The 20,681-nt window shown below is 43.5% G+C and overlaps 1 protein-coding gene across 1 annotated transcript; it reads right to left on the reverse strand.

The window, feature by feature from the left end:
* Positions 1 to 12,523: 12,523 nt before the first annotated feature.
* On the reverse strand, positions 12,524 to 13,391 carry LOC140359227 (olfactory receptor-like protein COR2). The gene is given in 2 exon segments (XM_072444090.1): positions 12,524 to 12,544; positions 12,546 to 13,391. Coding segments are annotated over 2 exon segments (867 nt in total).
* Positions 13,392 to 20,681: the final 7,290 nt, after the last annotated feature.

Here is a 20,681-nt window from a genome sequence, read left to right on the forward strand (position 1 = left end):
ATCAACAAAAATGATTAATAAAAATGACCAATTTAATGATTAGAAACAATAATTAATAAAATTGAACCCTTGAAATGAGTAATAAAATAATAATCACAATAATAATACAAAATAGATAAAATTATTAATAAAAATGATTAATAAAGTTAACCCCAGCTCCCCCGTCCCGAGACCCCCTCCACCGGCCAGGAAAAAACTACAAAACCTCTTTGGGATAAAAGTAGAAACCTGGAGGAATTCCACTGTGAATGGGGGCTCAGGACGGACAGGCTGATGCCGACTTCTGGAAGAAAAAAAAAATGCTCGATTAATTTCATCAAAAATAAAGATTTCAGTCCATCTCTTGTCTTAATTTAAGTCATTACAATTTCCCTTTGAATCAGTGATTTCAAAAACAGTTTAAAATAAATTAATAAAACGTTGTTTATGTCGTTACTGGCTTAAGGTCTCATTCCCTTGATGATTGAATCATCATCTGAATCACTAATGTAGCCTGTGTCCTGCTTAGACGCCTCTCTATCTGGCCCTGTAACCTGAACAGACACATATTGAGCAGAAACCGTTTTACCAATCACTTTGAACAAACATGGGAGGACACAAGAAAACAGAATCAAGATTACCCCTACAATAATGCCAAAATTTATGAGCACGTCACGCCAGGAAGTAAGAGCCCATCCTAACACAGAAAAAGGGTGAGTGGCAGTGACAGTTTCAGATTCCATGAGATTACGGAGTTTGGTCAAGTTTGCGAGTCCCTGTTGGATTGCACCCCCATCCTCATCATTAGCAGGAATGTAGGTACAGCAGCTCCCTTTTAGTTAAGTGCACACCCACCCACTGGAGGCTGTTATCTGATCCAGCACGATCGCGCAAAGTGCATGCATCTCCTCTCTCTCTGCCTCGAAAGTAGCTAATGTTGTGTTGATAAAAGCAGTAAATCTATAGCTAAGAGTCTCCATACGCAATATCCATTTATCCACTCCTACACTTGGGAACAATGCAAATAGGACCTTTTCCCCCATAGTCCAAATGTTATGGTCATCTGGCACGTCAAACCCCCAAACAGCGTCATGAGATGCCAGATCCCTTTGTGTCCTGGGTGTGTGATGTGGTGTGCTGGATATTATGTATGAATGATCTGAAGGAATCACAGCTGCGCATTGGCCAACCCATCCCGCCGGAAGACATTCATACATGTAATATCCACAAAGAAACATGTACTCCTCTTTTGGAACGGTCCCTAAAATGTCTGGAAAAGTGTAGTAAGGTGCACATGTGGTTTTGGGGCCCGCCTGAGAATTATTCAAGCGGGTGCTCAATTGGGTGTCGTTCACCAGATAAGTGCACGGGACATACACTGTGGAACAATATAAATCAGGGATTTGCCCTACATGGAGTGGTTTAAGTTCAGATCCTGGACCGATAGATAAGGTGGATGCAATAGTCTGTGCAAAGCATGTAAATTTAGAGCCAGGTCGAATGTGGACTGGTCCAAAAAGCGGCCCTAGTTTTACATTTTTAGGAGGTCTGATGTGAATCTGAGGTCGGAACTTAATCTTGCGTGGGAGAAGAGGAATCACCGCTCTCCACGCAGACCAAACTATCCTACTCAGAAGTTTAACATTATCTCTAGAAATTAGAGTGTCAGGTAACATGTTGGATAAATTAGGCACGGTGAGAGGGAGCACGTGTGGAGAGTTGGTTGCCATGGGCATGTGTGTACATACATAACAATCTCTCCGCTTGTGACTGTCGTCTACATATTTAGCATATCGATACCAATAGTTTAGTGTATAGACGGTGGAATGGTTATAAGTGTCTGTGAGAGACTCGATCTTGGATGTGTCGTCATAGTGCAGCGTACGAGTGTTACGGTCTACTCTGTGTTCTCTGTGGGGCCACATCCAGCTAGGCAGAGTGATAAACCATATTATTCCCAACGCCAGAACTATTGACAGACCCAGTGCATAAATCATTATTCTATAGTTCAGCAACCTGATGTTGAGCTCGACCTTTCTGTCGGTCAGATACCATTTAGAGCTCTGAAGCGCCGGGGGACTCCTCCCCCCAGGAGGAGCCCGGTGAGCCTCAGGAATCATGAAGACGATGAAGACAGTATTTGTGTAGATATTACCAGACGATGCAGAAGAACGTGGAGCTTTAAACCGCGCTGGGTTTTGGCAAAGTGCCACGTGCTCGGAGCACTCGATCAGTGGGCTCTGATGCCTTTCCAGGTTTACGACCTGCTCGGACCCCGACTTTCTTGAACTTGAGATTGTTGCAATTCAAAGGTCTCACGACGTCCTCAGTGGTTGCCCCTTGTGTCCGACCCACAAGTGGACTGACACCCGCGTTGTCGTTGATCTCCGCAGGTGAGCTGAAGATGGCTCGGCAGTGTGATGCGTGAACCCAGGTGCCCCATTCTGCGACTTTCACTGCGGTGTGAGTGATGAGGAGGACCTGGACCGGGCCAATCCACCTTTTGGAACACCACCTTTTCCTCCTCTGCTCTCAGATCAGGATCCAGTCACCTGGTTTGAAGTTGTGGAGGACAGCTTCTGCTGCCTTTGGGAGAGCGGCTTTCACCTGTGCAGAAATTGAGGACAACAGGTCATCCAATTCTTTACAGTAAGCTAGCATTGAGTCGTCGCACAGGGAGGAATCGGGCAGATCTCGTGGCGGAGGTGGGTCGAGGCCTATGTTAGGTGGGCGAGCAAACAGGATTTCAAATGGACTCATGTTACATCTTGCCTGTACCCGCATTCTCATGTACATCAACGCCAGTGGCAGTGCCTTAACCCAGGAGAGTCCAGTTTGCTCACATATTTTGGTCAGTTTTGTTTTGAGTGTCCCGTTGCATCGTTCTGCAAGGCCACAAAATTCTGGGTAATAAGAAGTATGTTTTCGGAGATCAATGCCCAGAAATTGACCCACCTCCTCTATCACTTTTGATACAAAGTGGCTGCCATTGTCACTTGAAATTTTTTCAGGAACGCCCCAGCGTGGCACAATCTCTGTAATCAGAGCTTTAACCACTGCGTTGCTGGAGGCATGTTTACAAGGAAATGCCTCGACATAACGTGACCAGATGTCAACAAACACTAAACAGAATTTCTTGCCTTCTGATGGATTAAGCTCAATGAAATCCATTTGCATATTCCCAAAAGGTCTTTCTGGCGGTGGGTGTGCCGCCTGTGGGATTTGTTTTGCTCTACCTGGATTGTTGTTTAAACAGATAGCACAAGATTGACAAAATTTTTGGGCATAAAAGGTAAAACCTTTCGTGAACCAATTCTGTCCCACAGCCGTCACCATCCCCCCCTTTGCTGCATGGTCCCGTCCATGTGAGATCAGCGCCATCTGCCTGAAAAAATGTTTAGGTAAATAGGGTTTTTTGTTAGGCCCAACCCAAATGCCATTACACTTCTCAGCCCCCGCCTTCTTCCACACAGAGATTTCCTCTGACGTGGAAAATTCCTGCATGGCTGATAAGGACTCTGGAAGAGAAGTGTTATTAGACACGAAACATTCATTTTGCTCTTGTCTGCAGAGATAAGATGCGGCCTTGGCTGCCTTGTCTGCTCTGCTGTTTCCCTGTGAAATTGGGTCAGTTCTGTTTGTATGAGCTTGACATTTGCATATAGCAATATCAGATGGGAGCAATATCGCCGTCAAGAGTTTCCCGACTTGCATGGCGTTCAGAATAGGCTTACCATCCGATTTCAAAAAGTTCCTGTGTCGCCACAACCCCGCCCAGTCGTGGCATACACCAAACGCAAAGCGAGAGTCTGTGAAAATTGTGACGGACTGACCCTTCGCCAATGTGCATGCGACTGTCAGAGCCACCAATTCTGCAGTCTGTGCAGAGAAATGAGAGGGCAGTGGGCCTGAGGCCACCACATCCCACTCAGAGCATACTGCAAAGCCAACACGATTCTGTCCGTGTTGGTGTCTCGAGATGCTGTCCATCTACATAAAAAAAAACAAGTCAGAGTTAACAAGTGGCTCCTCTTTCAGATCCGGTCTCGGGGTGCACACCTGTTCGATTGTAGAAATGCAACAGTGAGCTTCGCCCTCTTCAGGGGTGGGCAAGAGGGTGGCAGGGTTAAGCTGTGTGCATCGTTTTACTGTGACGTCAAGCAAAACTGTGTTGTACCTGAGCCATCGGGAAGCAGAAAGATGCAAAGTTTTCTGTTCCAGCAGGATCAGAGAGACAGCATGTGGCACAAGCAGTGTTAGCTCAGCATAGCCCACCAGATCACGCGAGGCCAAGACCGCTTTTTCAGCAGCCTCCACCGCGTGTAGACATCGGGGCATGCAGGCTGCAACGGGGTCCAGCTTAGCAGAGAAAAAAGCCACAGGTCGCAGGGAGCCCCCGTGCGCCTGTAAGAGGACAGAAGTCATGCAGCCGTTGCGTTCGTCAACAGTCTGTGTGAAAGGTATCCTGTTCGTGACGCCAAATTGTTACGGCAGTTTCCTGTAAACAATGATCAAGTAAAGGGTAACCAGGCAATAACTTGAAGCAGAAACAAAGTCTCTCGGTCTCTCTCAAAAGGTGGAAGTTTATTCACGTGCACAGTGGATAAACACCCTCTCTCACCCTAAGACAAGGTCGTTCTGTCCCTACCTAACTTTACAATTACAAAGTACACCTTTTATAGGTGGTAACAAACATAACATAATCACAACCCAAATCAGCTCAAAAAGAGATAGACCAGACTATCACGTCTGTGACGGTTCCAGCCATCTCTTCAGAGGTTTAATCAAAGACCATTTCCACACCGAATCCGGTCCTGACGCATTAATTGATGATTAAGAGGCGCCGGACAGTAGATATTCAGTATAATCAGGACCCCATATTCTTATCCCATCTGCACACAGGAGAACAACACAGATATTAATTCCGTGACATGTCATGGCCTAAAACAACATCAGAATGACATGACCCATTTTCTGCCATTACAATACCACTCTTTTGATCATCTTAAACCCCCGTTTAATATCATATCATCAATCACTTACCCCTAAAACAATCAAAGGAGAAAATAGTAAATAATAATTTATAACAACAACAACTAAAATAATAACAATAATTAGATTTCAGTCTATCTCTTGTCTTAATTTAAGTCATCAATACAAATTATCAACAAAAATTATTAATAAAAATGACCAATTTAATGATTAGAAACATTAATTAATAAAATTGAACCCTTGAAATGAGTAATAAAATAATAATCACAATAATAATAAAAAATAGATAAAATTATTAATAAAAATGATTAATAAAGTTTACCCCAGCTCCCCCGTCCCGAGACCCCCTCCACCGGCCAGGAAAAAAACTACCAAACCTCTTAACGCAGATATTATTATTATTAACACAGATATTAATTCCGTGACATGTCATGGCCTAAAACAACATCAGAATGACATGACATGACACATTTTCTGCCATTACACCGTTTAGCCAGGTTTAGTATTACTCCCGTTTCAGTGAGGAAGTCCAGACCGATTATCATAGAAAAAGCGAGGTGTCTGTCCTCCATCACGTGCGCCTCCAAGTTCAGCTTGCAGCCGTGCCAGTCAAGTCTGAACTTTTGTTTGCCCAGGGCGGCATGAGTAGTTCCATCGGCCATCGCAAATCTCTGCCCCACCTCGGGGAGCAGGTTCCTCTGTGCGCCTTGGAGTTTCTTCCATAAACTCTCCCTCATGAGAGTGTAGGTACTCCCAGTATCCACCACCGCTACTCCCTGCAAGTTACAGATAGTGAGCGGGACTAACAACAGTTCAGCTTTTGCAGTTCTGTGAGTGTTAGGTTGTACGACTGCTGCATTAAACCTGTTGTTGCCTTTTTTGTCGACCACCTTCTTGGACGTTCTGTCAGACGAGGTGTGTACTTTCTGCCAATAACCTTTAGCACCAGTGCAGTCCCTTTCCACCATGGAACCAACACTGACCAGTTCTACTACTGTCCGCACAGTTCCTCTCAAACAACCGGCCACTTTTGGATTTATGTTGTTAAGTATGCGTCTCACGATTTCCTCTTCAGCCACATCTGATTTCCACTTCAGACACAACGCTTGATAATCATAAGCAAAGTCCCGCAATCGTTGTTCCGGTTGCTGTACCAGGTCCCTCAGTTTTTCCTCCACCTCTGCCATATAGTCCGCGGAAAGAAAAGCGTTCATGAAGGCCTCTTTGAAGGAACCCCAATCAGTCACCTTATTCTTCGCCGCCTTCCACCAGCTGAGGGCAGGGCCTTTCAAAACGGACGAGAACGCCCCTATGAGTTCTGGGCTGGAGAGAGGGCGGAGCTCCAAAAAGTTCTCTGCTTGCTCCACAAAGCTCAGAACTTCAGCGGTTTCACAACTGGGCCCAAACGTGGGGAAATCCAGGCGGACCGGAGGTTTAGAGTAGAATGGAGAAACACCAGGAATGCTAAAAGTAGCACCTAGAGGAGACTGCCCTCCTATGTCAGTATCCACTGTCATAGTTCTCTGATTGATAGGGGTGCTAGTGGGACGTAAAGCATTTATGTTCCTTTTCCACAGCTCATCCCTACGCTTGAGGCAGCTGACTACGCTTTGCTCCAGTGCAGCTACCTTGTCATTGTAGTCCTGCTCTATTTTGGCCAGTGCGACATGAACATACTCTCTAAATGAATTCTCTGAAGTCTGCTCTTGACGTTGTCGCGCCGTTAAAACAGAAGGTCATTAGGCCAAAGCGCGCCTCCCCATGGTACAACCAAGAACTGCGTTCACATAAACAAAGAGTTAGAAAGTTAGAGGGATTATTTCGTCGCTCTCACACCGAAGAATCCCTAAAAGCATGGAAAAGTTGCCTGCTGTCCTATAAGCAGGCTCTGCGTAAGGCCCAAACCAGATATTATTCAAATCTAATAGAAGTCAACAAAAGTAACACTAAATTCCTTTTCAGCACTGTAGCTAGGCTAACAAACTGTCACAGTGCAGTAGAGCCCTCAATCCCAGCTACACTTAGCTCTGATGATTTCCTCCTATTTTTTAATAATAAAATAAAAACAATCAGAGATAAATTAGATGAAATTACCCCCGCTATTAGCCCTGAACTAGCCCAAGCTGTAAATCTAACGTCCCATATAAATCCACCTGTAAACCTAGAAAGGTTCACAGCTGTTGATCAAGCAGAGATAACTTCAGCCATTATGTCCTCTAAAAGCTCAACTTGTGTCCTAGACCCCATTCCAAGCAGACTCCTCAAAGACATTCTTCCCCTAATTATAGACCCTATTCTTAATATAATAAATACTTCACTCGAAAGTGGCTATGTTCCACAGTCCTTCAAACATGCAGTCATTAAACCTCTTCTGAAAAAGCCTAATCTAGATCCCGACCTATTGGTAAACTACAGACCTATTTCAAATCTTCCCTTCGTCTCTAAAATCCTTGAAAAAGTTGTAGTAAAACAGCTTTGTCGCCACCTGCAGGACAATAACTTATTTGAAGTTTTCCAGTCAGGGTTCAGAGCCCACCACAGCACTGAAACTGCACTAGTTAAAGTCACAAATGATTTGTTATTAGCCGCTGACGATGGACTGGTCTCAATCCTGGTCCTGTTTGACCTCAGCGCAGCGTTTGACACCATTGACCACAACATTCTACTGCAGAGGTTAGAATGTGATGTAGGTGTTGGAGGAACAGCCCTCAGCTGGTTTAAATCCTATCTATCTGATAGGTTCCAATTTGTTAATGTAAACCAGAGCTCCTCACCAAGCTCTAAAGTAATTTACGGTGTGCCACAGGGTTCGGTACTCGGTCCAATTCTGTTTACTCTTTATATGCTACCATTAGGCAACATTATCAGAAAGCATGGCATTAACTTCCACTGCTATGCAGATGACACTCAGCTGTATTTATCAATGAAACCTGATCAGAGCGATCAAGTAGACAGACTTAGTACTTGTGTGAAGGAGATAAAAACCTGGATGACACTAAACTACCTGCTTCTTAACCCTGAAAAAACTGAGGTCATTGTGCTTGGCCCTAAGCATCTACGAGACGCTCTATCTGAGCAGATAGTCACACTGGACAATGTCAGTGTAGCCTCCAGTTCTACTGTAAGAAACCTTGGAGTCTTATTTGACCAGGAGCTCTCATTTAAAGCTCATATAAATCAAGCTTGTAAAACAGCCTATTTCCATTTGCGCAACATCGCCAAAATCAGAAGAATCCTGCCTAAAAGTGATGCCGAAAAACTTATCCATGCATTTGTAACGACTAGATTAGACTACTGTAACTCCCTGCTTGCAGCGTGTCCTAAAAGCTCCATAAAAAGCTTTCAACTGGTTCAAAATGCAGCAGCAAGATTACTAACAGGAACAAAAAGAAGAGAGCACATTACGCCAGTGCTGAAGTCTCTTCACTGGCTCCCCGTCGAGTCTAGAATCAAATTCAAAATTCTACTCTTGACCTACAAAGCCATAAATGACATGGCCCCATCCTACCTCAAAGATGCTATAGAACCATATCATCCAAACAGAGCTCTTCGCTCTCAGAATGCTGGCCTTCTGGTGGTGCCAAGAGTCTCTAAAAGTACAGTAGGAGGTAGAGCGTTTAGCTACCAAGCTCCTGTGTTATGGAATCAGCTCCCGACCCATGTTAAATATGCTGACACAGTCTCTTCATTTAAGTCCAGGCTTAAAACGTTCCTCTTCGAAATCGCTTATGGTCAGAGTAGTTAGGAACATAAAGATAAACCCTCAGCTACGCTGCCCTAGGAGTAACTATGCTGGGGGAAGTATGACAGCTTGAGCACTATCCTCTTCTTCTGACTACTTATGCTATCAAACAATATTTATTTTTTGATTCCACTTGCAAACTGTTCACCGCCTTCTTTTCTTTCTCTCACTTCTGAGGACCTGTGGACCCAGATGCCCCTCCCCTGGTGAAGTGGTCCCTGCCCTGTGTGGACGGTCCCTCATCTGCCTGAAGAGTGGCTCCAGTTCGCCTCAGACGGTCCCTCATCTGCCTGAAGAGTGGGTCCAGCTCGCCTCCGACGGTCCCTCGTCTGCCTGAAGAGTGGGTCCAGCTCGCCTCCGACGGTCCCTCTTCTGCCTGAAGAGTGGGTCCAGCTCGCCTCCGACGGTCCCTCTTCTGCCTGAAGAGTGGGTCCAGCTCGCCTCCGACGGTCCCTCTTCTGCCTGAAGAGTGGGTCCAGCTCGACTCAGACGGTCCCTCTTCTGCCTGAAGAGTGGGTCCAGCTCCAGTCTCCTCGTGTCCGTCTGTCCGTCTGTGAGAGTCGGATCTCTCCTTCACTGGAACTCCTCCAGGTTTCTACGCTTTTTTCCCAAAGAGGTTTTTTTTGTAGTTTTTCCTGGCCGAGAAGGAGAGTCTAAGGACAGAGGACCCTGGGACATCGTCCCTCGCCACCACAGACATTGTCTGACTTCATCGCCACCACAGACATTGTCTGACTCCATCGCCACCACAGACATTGTTGATTCATTTCTCCCTGTGGCCCTCAGAGGCAACTGTTGTTGTGATTTTGGGCCTTACAAAAATAAATTGATTTGATTTGATTTGATTTGATCTAAAGGAGGTTTCCCTGTTTAGCGCGCTGGTGACCGAGTCCCTAAAATTACGGTCTCAAACCTTCACGGTGTTCACGGAGTTTAGTCATTAAAACCAAATGAGAAAAAGTATATTCCACAAAAAAGCCGGATAATCCACACTCAATAATCCACTATCAAGTGCGCTGTGCTCTCAGGTGCGCGCGTCCTCCTGCTCGTCCCAGCGCGCTCTCCGCCGCTGAATACAGAGTAATCCGAACACGGCAGCAAGGTTCGCTACACGGGTTTTGCCCCGGTGGTCCTCACAGTCCGGTTCTACTGAGTTCAGTTCTCACGGTGGGTTTAGGCGGCCGCCGCTCGTCTCGCTCGATCCGGCTCGAGCGGTACCAAAATCACCAAAAACCAACCAAACAGAAAAGCGGGCTGTTACACACATTTTTTGCACACCTTCTGTGGCTATACTACAACTTGCTGAGATCGACCGCATGAAGATAAAGTATAATTCCGGTTAATTCTCTCATTTGGATTAGATTTTTTAAAGGAAACATTTATTATGTTTGGTTGACGTCAGCTGCTCATGTAGAACCTCATGAGCCGGAGCCTGCAGAGGCAATATACCCTTAACAGAAGTGTTCCACAGCACTCTAAAGTCAACCAGGGCCAACATATGAATTATTGATATAAGAAAAAATAGAAATAAGGAGCGCTGCATTATACTTGAATGTCAACCAATGCGTTTCAGCCCTATAAAGGCTTTTAAATATTTTTTTGTAAATTAACAGAGTGCCTTGGTTTTTCTTGTCTTTGGGTGCACACAACATTCTCAACTTCTGGACTATAGTTTTGGCCGGGGTGCGATTTATAATCCAGAGCGATTTATATGTGATATTATTTGTTATTTTCACTCTGACAACCACAAGAGGGCACTCTAGGCTCTAAGCGACGCAGAAGAAGAATCAGCACTTCCTCTTCCTCTGGAGTTTGTGGAGTTGTTTTGAAGTGACACAGAGGAAGAAGAATTCAGTGGATTTAGTGATTTGGGGTAAAACTGATGCTTTGGTAAACTTGTTAGCATTTTCTTTATGCTATAGTTATCTGAATAACTGTTCATATGTTACGTTCACATACCAGACACTTACCACAGTTCTGTCTGTGCCTCATGTAGCTGAAGGTGTTAGCGTTAGCATACGTCATGTAGCTGAAGGTGTTAGCGTTAGCATACGTCATGTAGCTGAAGGTGTTAGCGTTAGCATACGTACACCTATTCACCATGTTCTCTCATCTGTTATTATTTTAAATTGCATTTTAAGATGTTCTTGGTCTTGGATTTTATCAATAAGAAATTAGCCTTTTCACTTCAACACTGGTCGCAGTTTTCCAAAAGCACCGTTTTAAAAGACATAATCCTCCGTTTTTTGTGGACGAATTTTAGAAAAATATATGCGTTATATCAGATACCCGGCTACGTGTGGACATGGCCTAAGTCTCAATGGGACTTTCCTGGTAAAATAAAGGTCAATAAAAAAATAATTTTGTTCAAAAGTGTATGGATAGAGTAAGGCGCACACTGAAGCCAATGTACATTCTTTTGTTTAATTTGACTAGTTTTCCTCCTAAACAATCAGTTTAGACATGTTTACTCCAAATAACTTTAGTGTGAATGTAGAGAGTCTGAGGAGGCGACATGGACACGATGACACACGGACTGGTTCAGAGATACTTTAAATAAATCATCTATATAGAACAGAAAATTCACAGAATAGAAAAGTGTGAAGGTTAATTTTATTCTAATTAAGAATAATCATATTATAGCCTATATCAAAACATAGCACTCGTATCAAACCTTTTCCTTTCCCTAATGGTATAATGAGTTCTAACTCACCATTTTAACATAGATGTGATCCTTATTTTAGAAAAAAAAAATGGTTTATCACTATGAATCTTTAAAAAAGAATAATCCCCCAAATACAAGTGTTTTAAATAACCAAACAAGGTATAGAAAAAAATCTGCCTAATATGGCTTATCGGCCCGAGCTTTCCCCATAACGTGGGTTTTGGCCTAAAATGAGTTGTGTCTAGATTCTTTGCCCCGAGCCCGACTGAGACCCAAGCCTGACCTGGTTCTGAGCCGGGCGCAGGACCTGGCTGGACAACTGACCACAGCTCCAGCACACTGAGCAGTTAGACAGTTAACAGTCTTTGGAAAGTAGTCAATTTAATAGGTTGCGTTCACCTTCTAGAATTCAATAATGTCCTGATTTCAGATGCATATTACAGAATGTAAATCTATGGGAGATGCACCGTTTTTGAAAGAAATCTCCAAAAATAAAAATACACTAACGTTGAAACTTCTCCTTATTTGTTTGGGATTGGTTCCACATTTAGTTCACATTAATCTGGCTTTAAAGTGAAATGACAGATGACAACAATCACATCTTCGTAGTTGAAAAATGGCTTTGCTTTCTAAGAATTTAGTGAAATTGTCAAGATCTCACCTGCTCCAGCTCAATTTTAAACAATTCTAGAATATTGTGAAGCCCTTATCAACATGGCAAACTCTTTGACTGAAAGTCCTAACTTAGGTTCCATGATTTTGAGTATTTGAAGTAGGAAGTCACTGTCGAGCTACATTCACAGTCTGCGGTGTTTGGGAAATACACTTGTGCCAATGTTCCTAACCGGAGCAGCCTTTAGAACGCTCAAGTCTATGGTTATGGATCCAAAACCTGTCACAGTTCAAGTGTCAAGTTTTGAATCTAACAAGTAAAAAAAGCGGTATTATATGTCGTTTATTACATTACAGAGTGAACTTTGGAGATCCTACTGTAACAAACTTGTAAAGTTTTAGTCTGTTCAATACAGATGCAATGCAACTTGTGGGTGCCTTTATTTATCACATGAAAATAACATGTCAATGCATTATTTTGGAGCTACATTTACAAAACAACCTGTTGAGGTGCCTAGAAATGTCTTTCATTTTTAATCCATATATGATTGGGTTCAAAAGAGGATGACAAATAACAAGTTGTAAAGTCATCATCAAACGTACAGTGTTTGATAAATCAAATTTCACGCGGACAATTACCATTTCATATGTGATTAAACATGAAAAATTAATTAAAACTAGTAGATGTGGTAAGCAAGTTTCTGCAGCTTTCTTCCTCACTTCTTTACAGCTTCTATGAGTGATCACAAATATTTTAGTGTACGTAAAAGCTATAAAAAGAATTGGGAAGATGGACACATTGAGTAAAACAATCACTCCATAAATGGTAACTGTTCTGGACATGACACAATGAAGCTTGTTCAACAAATTATTGCAAAACATTCCATTTAAACTTAAATTGCAAAGTTTTGTTTCAGCACTCAGTGCAATGGGCACAGACACTTGGATTGTAGGGAAAATCCAAGCAAAAACCAATGAACCCTTGACCATATTCTTCCTCATGATAGTTGGATATTGCAGAGGTTTACATATAGACACATATCGATCATAAGCCATCACTGCCAACAGCACAAATTCAGAAGCGCTAAAGGCATAATATAAGAAACACTGTAAAAGACAGGCAGAGTAAGTTATAACTTGCTTGTCTGATAGAAAATCCATCAACATTTTTGGGTAAATGACGGTGCTGAAGAGAATAGAGTTACACAGCAAAGCAGCAATGAAAAGGTACATCGGTTCGTGCAGGTTTTGGTGCATCCAGATGAGACACACGATAGTGCAATTACTGCAGATGATTGTGATATACACAATTAACAGGATGAAAAAATATAGAAATTTGTATTTTTCAACTCCTACAAAACCCTCTAATGTAATTAATGATATGTTTACCTTTGAATCCATTATCTGATCAAATAGCACTCTTTTAATGGAAATATATCAATTTAAATGACTGGAGCGCACAAGTGCAAGTCCCATTCAGTCATCCAACCCAGTTCTTTGTCACTTGTTTTATAGGCTTGTAATTATTCTCTGTGGATACCAATTAGATGTGAAATATGAAAGTTGCGTAATTTAAAAAGTTAACATAAAAAAAAACATTTATTTCCCAGTGTACCAGAGGTGATCTAACTATTGTTAAGTTATTCCCTCATAAACAATTTTCTATTATTTCCTGTATTTACTTTTAAAAATATATATTTGTGAGTGACTCGCGTTGAGATCTCTCCAACCCATAGCTCCAGGCCACATTTTGAGTAGCTCACAAATGGATTTTATTTCACAAAAAATAAAATCATATCATGCCGCTAAGGGATCATCTCAAAATGAGTTGAAGCTGAAAATACTTAATATTTTTCGTCTTGGGGGGGGAAGCTTTGAAGTCTTGGGGGGGAGCTTTGAAGCTTCAATACATCGTTGTGGCAGTAATTGTTTTGAAATGCTAAAAACTCTCAGCAACGTGCATTAGGCCAACATGAGGCGGCGAGTGCGTGCACGGAGCACGGCGGGTGCGTGCGGGGGAGCACGGCGCACCGTGGCCCGCGCGAGGGGCGGGCGTTGCCGTCGCCAACACGGCTGGCGCAGAAAAGTTGGAAAAGCTTTTTTGCGGCATGACGCGGCGCAGCAAATGATCAAGAGATCCGTCTCTAGTGACGTGCTACGCACTGACCGGAAGAAGGACCAACACAAACCCACATGAGGTTTCGGCCAATCACAGAAGACGTGAGACAAAAGCGTGTGTCCTGCTTCTGTCAGTCTGACATGTCTAAACTCAGGCAAGTGACAATTACAGGTTTTGACAAGAAACATTAGTTTCTCACTCTCTCATCCTCTTGAGACTATCTCAATGTGGTCATCTCACAGTTTGGGTTGAATGGGATGTGCCGTAGGGCCCCTAGGGCCCCTAGGGCCTGTGGACCATGTGGATTGAGTAAACAAAGATGTGCGACAGGTGACATTATTTGGAGAGTTCATAACTTCTAAATATAAACTTACCAAAGGATGTTCAGGGATGTTCACTAGAGGTGAGCAGGGTCTATCAATTGTTGAGATAATTATATTGTTTGAAGCTACTATCGTTTTATCAACGCGTAAAATTTTATGTGAAGCCAGAATATTTTTTTTTAAGTCTTTTGGGGGGGGGGGGGGTGGGGGTCCAGAGAGAGATGAAAAAAAGTCTTTTCAGCTTCAACCCATTTTGAGATGATCCCTAAGTGAATGGGCCGTGACCTGCTAAATTTGTACGTCTAAAATTCACCAGAATGCAAGATATCACTTCTTCTTCAAGGTTTTCCAGACCAACCTGTTGTGTCTCTGCAAATAAACAAACAACTTAAAAATGTAACCATGGAAAAGCGCTAAATAAATACACTGTATTAATAACATAGTTAGTATTATACATTGCGATAGATTTTCAGACAACAGACATTACAATTGTCCCAGCCAAAATAAACTTTAAAATTGACTCCAAAAATTAACAATGCATTTGCTCATTTGAAAGCCTCATGTGTGAATCACGTGTCCAAATTGGAGAACCCAAAAAGGAGTTTTGTTAATAGTCAGAGTTTTTTTTTTACTTTGTTTCAAACATAGTGTTAGCCTGGGATAAAGTAGTGATAGTTGGAGGTTTCAATATCCACATTAACGTGAGTGATGACGCTCTCAGTAATGCCTTCAGCGCCTTGATAGACAGCATTGGTTTCACTCAGAATGTAAATAAACCGACTCACACCCATAAGAACACCCTGGATCTTGTCCTAACGTATGTCCTCCCTCAAAACTCTATATTGTCAGATCATTTCCTAATTACCTTTCAGTTTATTCTTAAAGATCATCCAGTCCCACAGAATAAAGTTATAATGAAAAGGACAATATCTGAAAAATCTATCTCAAATTTCAAAGAAATAATAGAGCCAATATTCAGTGACATGTCATGTGATCATGTCATGTGATCCTGCTGAGAACAGTTTTAGTCCCAGTTTAAGTGATCAATTTGTCGACTTGACCATTAATTCCCTGAAGTCTGCTTGATATTGCAACTCTGTTAAAACAGAAGGTCATTGGGCCAAAGCGCGCCTCCCCATGGTACAACGAAGAACTGCATTTACATAAACAAAAAGTTAGAAAATTAGAAAGACCATCTAGTCGCTCTCACACAGAAAAATCCCTAAAAGTGTGGAAAAGCTTCCTACTGTCCTATAAGCAGGCTCTGCGTAAGGCCCAAACTAGATACTATTCAAATCCAATAGAAGTCAACTAAAGTAATACTAGATCTACTAGAGTACTTTTCAGCACTGTAACCATGGTAACAAACTGTCAGAGCTTCTCTCAGCTCTGATGATTTCCTCCTATTTTTTAACAATAAAATAAAAAGATTCAGAGATAAATTAGTTGAAATGACTCCAACTACTGAACAAGCCCAAGCTGTAAAACTAGTGTCACATATAAATCCATCAGTAAATTTAGAAAGGTTCACAGCTGTTGATAAGAGAGATAACTTCAGCCATTATGTCCTCTAAAAGCTCCACTTGTGTCCTAGACCCCACTCCAAGCAGACTCCTCAAAGCCCCTAATTACACACTCTATTCTAAAGATAATAAATACTTCAGTAGAAAGTGCTTATGTTCCACATCCTTCAAACATTCAGTCATTAAACCACTTTTGAAAAAGCCTTAACTACATCCTGATCTATTGGTAAACTACAGACCTATTTCAAATCTTCCCTTTGTCTCTAAAATCATTGAAATAGTCTTAGTTAAACAGCTTTGTCGGCATCTATTGGACAATAACTTGTATAAGTTTTGCAGTCAGGGTTCAGAGCCCACCACAGCAGGGTTCAGAGCCCACCACAGCAGGGTTCAGAGCCCACCACAGCAGGGTTCAGAGCCCACCACAGCACTGAAACTGCACTAGTTAAAGTCACAAATGATTTGTTATTAGCTTCAAATGTTGGACTGATCTCAATCCTGGTTCTGACCTCAGTGTTTGACACCATCGACCACAACATTCTACTGCAGAGGTTAGAATGCGATGTAGGTGTCAGAGGTCCCGCCCTCAGCTGATTTAAATCCTATTTATCAGATAGGTACCAGTTTGTTAATGTAAGCCAGAGCTCCTCACCTTGTTCTAAAGTAACTTACGGTGTGCCTCAGGGGTCACTACTGGGTCCAATTCTGTTTACTCTTCATATACTGCCGTTAGGCAATATTATCAGAAAGCATGGCATTAACTTCCACTGCTATGCAGACGACACTCAGCTGTATTTATCAATGGAACCTGATCAGAGTGATCAAGTAGACAGACTTAAGGCTAGTACACATCGCGGCGTCAAATTCGCGCCTGACGCAGAAGTTTGACGCCTGTACATTTGAAAGACAAACGCACCAGACGCGCGTTCTCGATGCCCCGGACTCACGTCCGTAAAATACACTCAGAGCAGACGTGCATCCGAGTCGCCCTGCACATGCTCAGTGGAGGAGTTGTGCTGTGTTGCTTTTCTCGTGGTGTAAATGGAGTTTAATGTTGAACCATGGCTTTGGTTTATTAACTTTATAAAGTCCAAAAGTGGAGGCGATGGGCTCCGGGGTCCGTCTGGGACCCGCATATACTTCAGGCCTGAGCAGAGTTTAGTCAATATCATTATTTGCTCCAAGAGCTGCGTCTTAAGGATTATTATTTTTTTGGCGGGTTTGTTTTGGATCTTTTTCCGGGTCGTGCGTAGCACGTCACTGGAGCGTCATCTCTGATTGGCTGCTGCGGCGCATCTGCCGCAGAATGTTGGACAAAGCTGAACAACTCATACGCGCGCCCAAAGCGTCGAGAGCGTACGAAAGCGCAGGAATTGCACCGCAAAAACGCAGAAATCGCTCCGCGGAAAATGCAGGACGCGTTCAACGTGCGTTTACATCGACTTTGAATGTAAACTGGACGCTTTGGCCGCCGCGGTGTGAAGGCCCCTTCAGTGCTTGTGTGAAGGATGTAAAAAACCTGGATGACACTTAACTGTCTGCTTCTTAACCCTGAAAAAAACAAGGTCATTGTGCTGGGCCCTAAGGCATTATAATTATGTCCTCGACCAAATCGATAATGTTTTCCTCCTTCCACATTGTGGGTTGAAAATACAGCTTAGTAGTACACGGATTAATGTGTCAATTTCAGTTTCCTCGTTCTGAGGTTCCGCATAGCCCCGCCCATAGAACCTGCTTCTCAATATTGGTGATCCAATCAAAAGACGTGCACGTGATGCACCTGCTAGATGGCTCCTGTGTAACAGCAGCAGACGTACAAGAGCCAACTCTGAAGCTGATTGGTTGATACATCATTTTCATTTCCCTTCACGTCTAAGCTACAAGCACCCTCAGTGTTGAGTCTGAAGGCCTGAGGGCAGATGAAGGTCAGAGGGTAGATGAAGGTCAGAGGGCAGATTTTAGATCCCTGGCAACGCATGATGGCTGAATATGATTGAATAAAAGATCTAACATAAAGACCAGCCCTCCAAATCTCAACCTGGGGCAGAAGCAGTGCAACCAAGAGGAAAGCCAAGACATGAAGAGAATAACTCTTACTAATAATTTAATAAATATTTGTGGGAAAAATATATATATTTAAAAATTTTATTCTGATTATGTTTAGGCTAGCAGAGAAGGCCTTGCTGGTCCTGACGGCCCACCACTGCTATTGAATATATTATTTAATTAATTTAGTCATATTTATTAAGGATATAAGTGCAGACAGATGCCTAAGGGCAAAAAAAATAAATAAAAGTATATACATATATATATATATATATATATATATATATTATTTTTTTCTAATATTACATGGCGTGTTTGGCGGGCCGGATTATAAAGACAAACGGGCGGGTCGTAGTTTGCCCACCCCTGCAATAGTACCATATCATCCAAACAGAGTTCTTTGCTCTCAAAATGCTGGCCTTCTGGTGGTCCCAAGAGTCTCTAAAAGTCAGTGGCGGGCCGTAGGTCTGGGGCTTGGGCCTTCAGTGAGGTCATACACAGTCCCACTCGAATGAATCCATCTCTTATTACTATCATATTACCATCATTATAATGCCATGGCTCTAGACACTAAACATTTAGACAGAAACGCAGTTTAAACAGGCGTTGTGTTACCTTGTCCGCGCTAGTTCTCCGCGCGTCGTCCGTGCCGTTCTCCGTGCCCTGCCGTTGTCCACTCGTTCTCCGCGCGTAGTCCGTGCCGCGTGTTGTCCGTGCCGCGCGCGCCGCGTTGTCCGTGGCAACATCCGTGCGTTGTCAAAGCGTTTTCAACGCGCCGATGACCAAACTTTGAAAGTGGGAAACGAATCAGCCTGTAACAGGCTTTGCAGCGTCAGTGTTGAGAAAGGCGTTATAATTATATCCTCGACCATCTTTTCCTCCTTCCACATTGTGGATTGAAAAAACAGCTTAGTAATACACGGATTCATGTGTCTGTCCAATCCAGTTTCCTTGTTCTGAGTTTCTGTGGTTCTGCAGAGCCCCACCCATAGGACCTGCTTCTCAACATTGGTGATCCAATCAAAAGATGTTGTGGTGGGTACTTGTTAACTAAATAAATTTATGGCAAAGTCAAAGAATAAGGTTTGTGAATCTAGAGAATTTATTCCCGGAAGTGCAAAAAAACAGAGTGCAAAAATAAATATTTACAGAATATTTACATGGATTGTTCAAAAATTATATCCAGCATTGGCTCTGGAGCTCGTGCCTGCGGTGCACCCAGCTCCCTCCTCATCCACACACACCTCTTTTGTGGTGCACGACGTCTTTTTATACAAGGAGGCTCCTCCCCCAAACCAATTAACCGAAAAAAAAACAATATTTCTCTACAAACAGAACCTGAATAGTTTAATAAAAAATACCCAAAAATAGTAAATATCTTCCCACACAACACTACCACTTTGTGTTGAAGTATAGCGTAAAAACAAAAAAACTAATAATTTTCACCCAAAAACGGCGAATTCCCTGTGCGCCCGTCATTGACGCGTTTATAATGCGGAAGTCCGCGGAGTTCGTGTTGGCCGGCCGAAATACGGAGGGGATGATGATGTGGATTTGGGACTGAGTTATGGCGAAGGAATGTTGTTAAACAGCAACCAAGTGTGCACCCGTGATTACTGCTATGGAGAAAAGGAACCAGGAACAGTTATGGGACAGGTAAGGGACGTGCCGGTACCGGTGTATGCGTGCGTGCGTGCGTGCGTGTGTATGTGTTTGTGTGCGTGCGCTGGTGCCATGCCGCCCTGGTCTCCCCGGGCTGGCTGACGAAGCTACTTTGTCACACTATCCTCCCCCTCTTCAAGGTTGCCAAGGTTGGGCAACCTGGACAGGTAATCTGAAACCACTTTGGCTGTGCCTTTTCGATGCCGAATTGTGAATTTGAAAGGCTGCAGAGAGAGATACCATCTTGTCAACCGGCTGTTATTGTCCTTCATGCTATTTATCCAGGTTAGGGCCCGGTGGTCAGTCTCTAGGTCAAACTCTCTACCCAGGAGGTAGTATCTGAGGCTTTCCAATGCCCACTTGATGGCAAGACCCTCTTTCTCCATCACTGAATACCGAGCTTCACGCGGCAGCAATTTTCGGCTCAGGTAGAGAATGGGCCGTTCCTCACCGGGGTTTCCTTGGGCCAGAACAGCACCCAAACCAACGGCCGACGCGTCCACTTGGACAAGTAAACGCTTGGTAAAATCCGGGCTGCGGAGGACATGTGAAGAGCACAGGCACTCCCTTAAGCTTTGGAACGCTGTCTCACACTGCTCTGTCCAGTTCACCGGGTTACTTTGGTCCTTGGCCGTCAAGGCGGTGAGTGGAGAAGCGATAGTGGCAAACTGGGGCACAAAACGTCTGTACCACCCAACAAGACCCAAGAAAGACCTCACTTCTTTCTTTGTGCGGGGTCTGGGGCAGTTGCGGATCGCCTCCACTTTGTCGACTTGCGGCCACACCTCACCTCGGCCAAGTTTATATCCCAAGTAGCGCACTTCTTCTCGGGCCCACTCACATTTCTTTAGATTGAGGGTGAGCCCTGCGCTCTCAATCTTCCCCAGGATCTTTCTCAGGTGTGCGACATGCTCCTCCCATGTCCGGCTGTAGATCACCACATCGTCCAAATAGGCCGCACTACATTCTTCGCATCCCTCCAGGACCTTGTCCATTAGCCGTTGGAAAGTTGCAGGTG

The sequence above is a fragment of the Eucyclogobius newberryi genome, unplaced genomic scaffold (assembly GCF_026437365.1).
Source record: "Eucyclogobius newberryi isolate DKJ021-1_F unplaced genomic scaffold, fEucNew1.0.hap1 SCAF_14, whole genome shotgun sequence".
Classification (NCBI taxonomy): domain Eukaryota; kingdom Metazoa; phylum Chordata; class Actinopteri; order Gobiiformes; family Gobiidae; genus Eucyclogobius; species Eucyclogobius newberryi.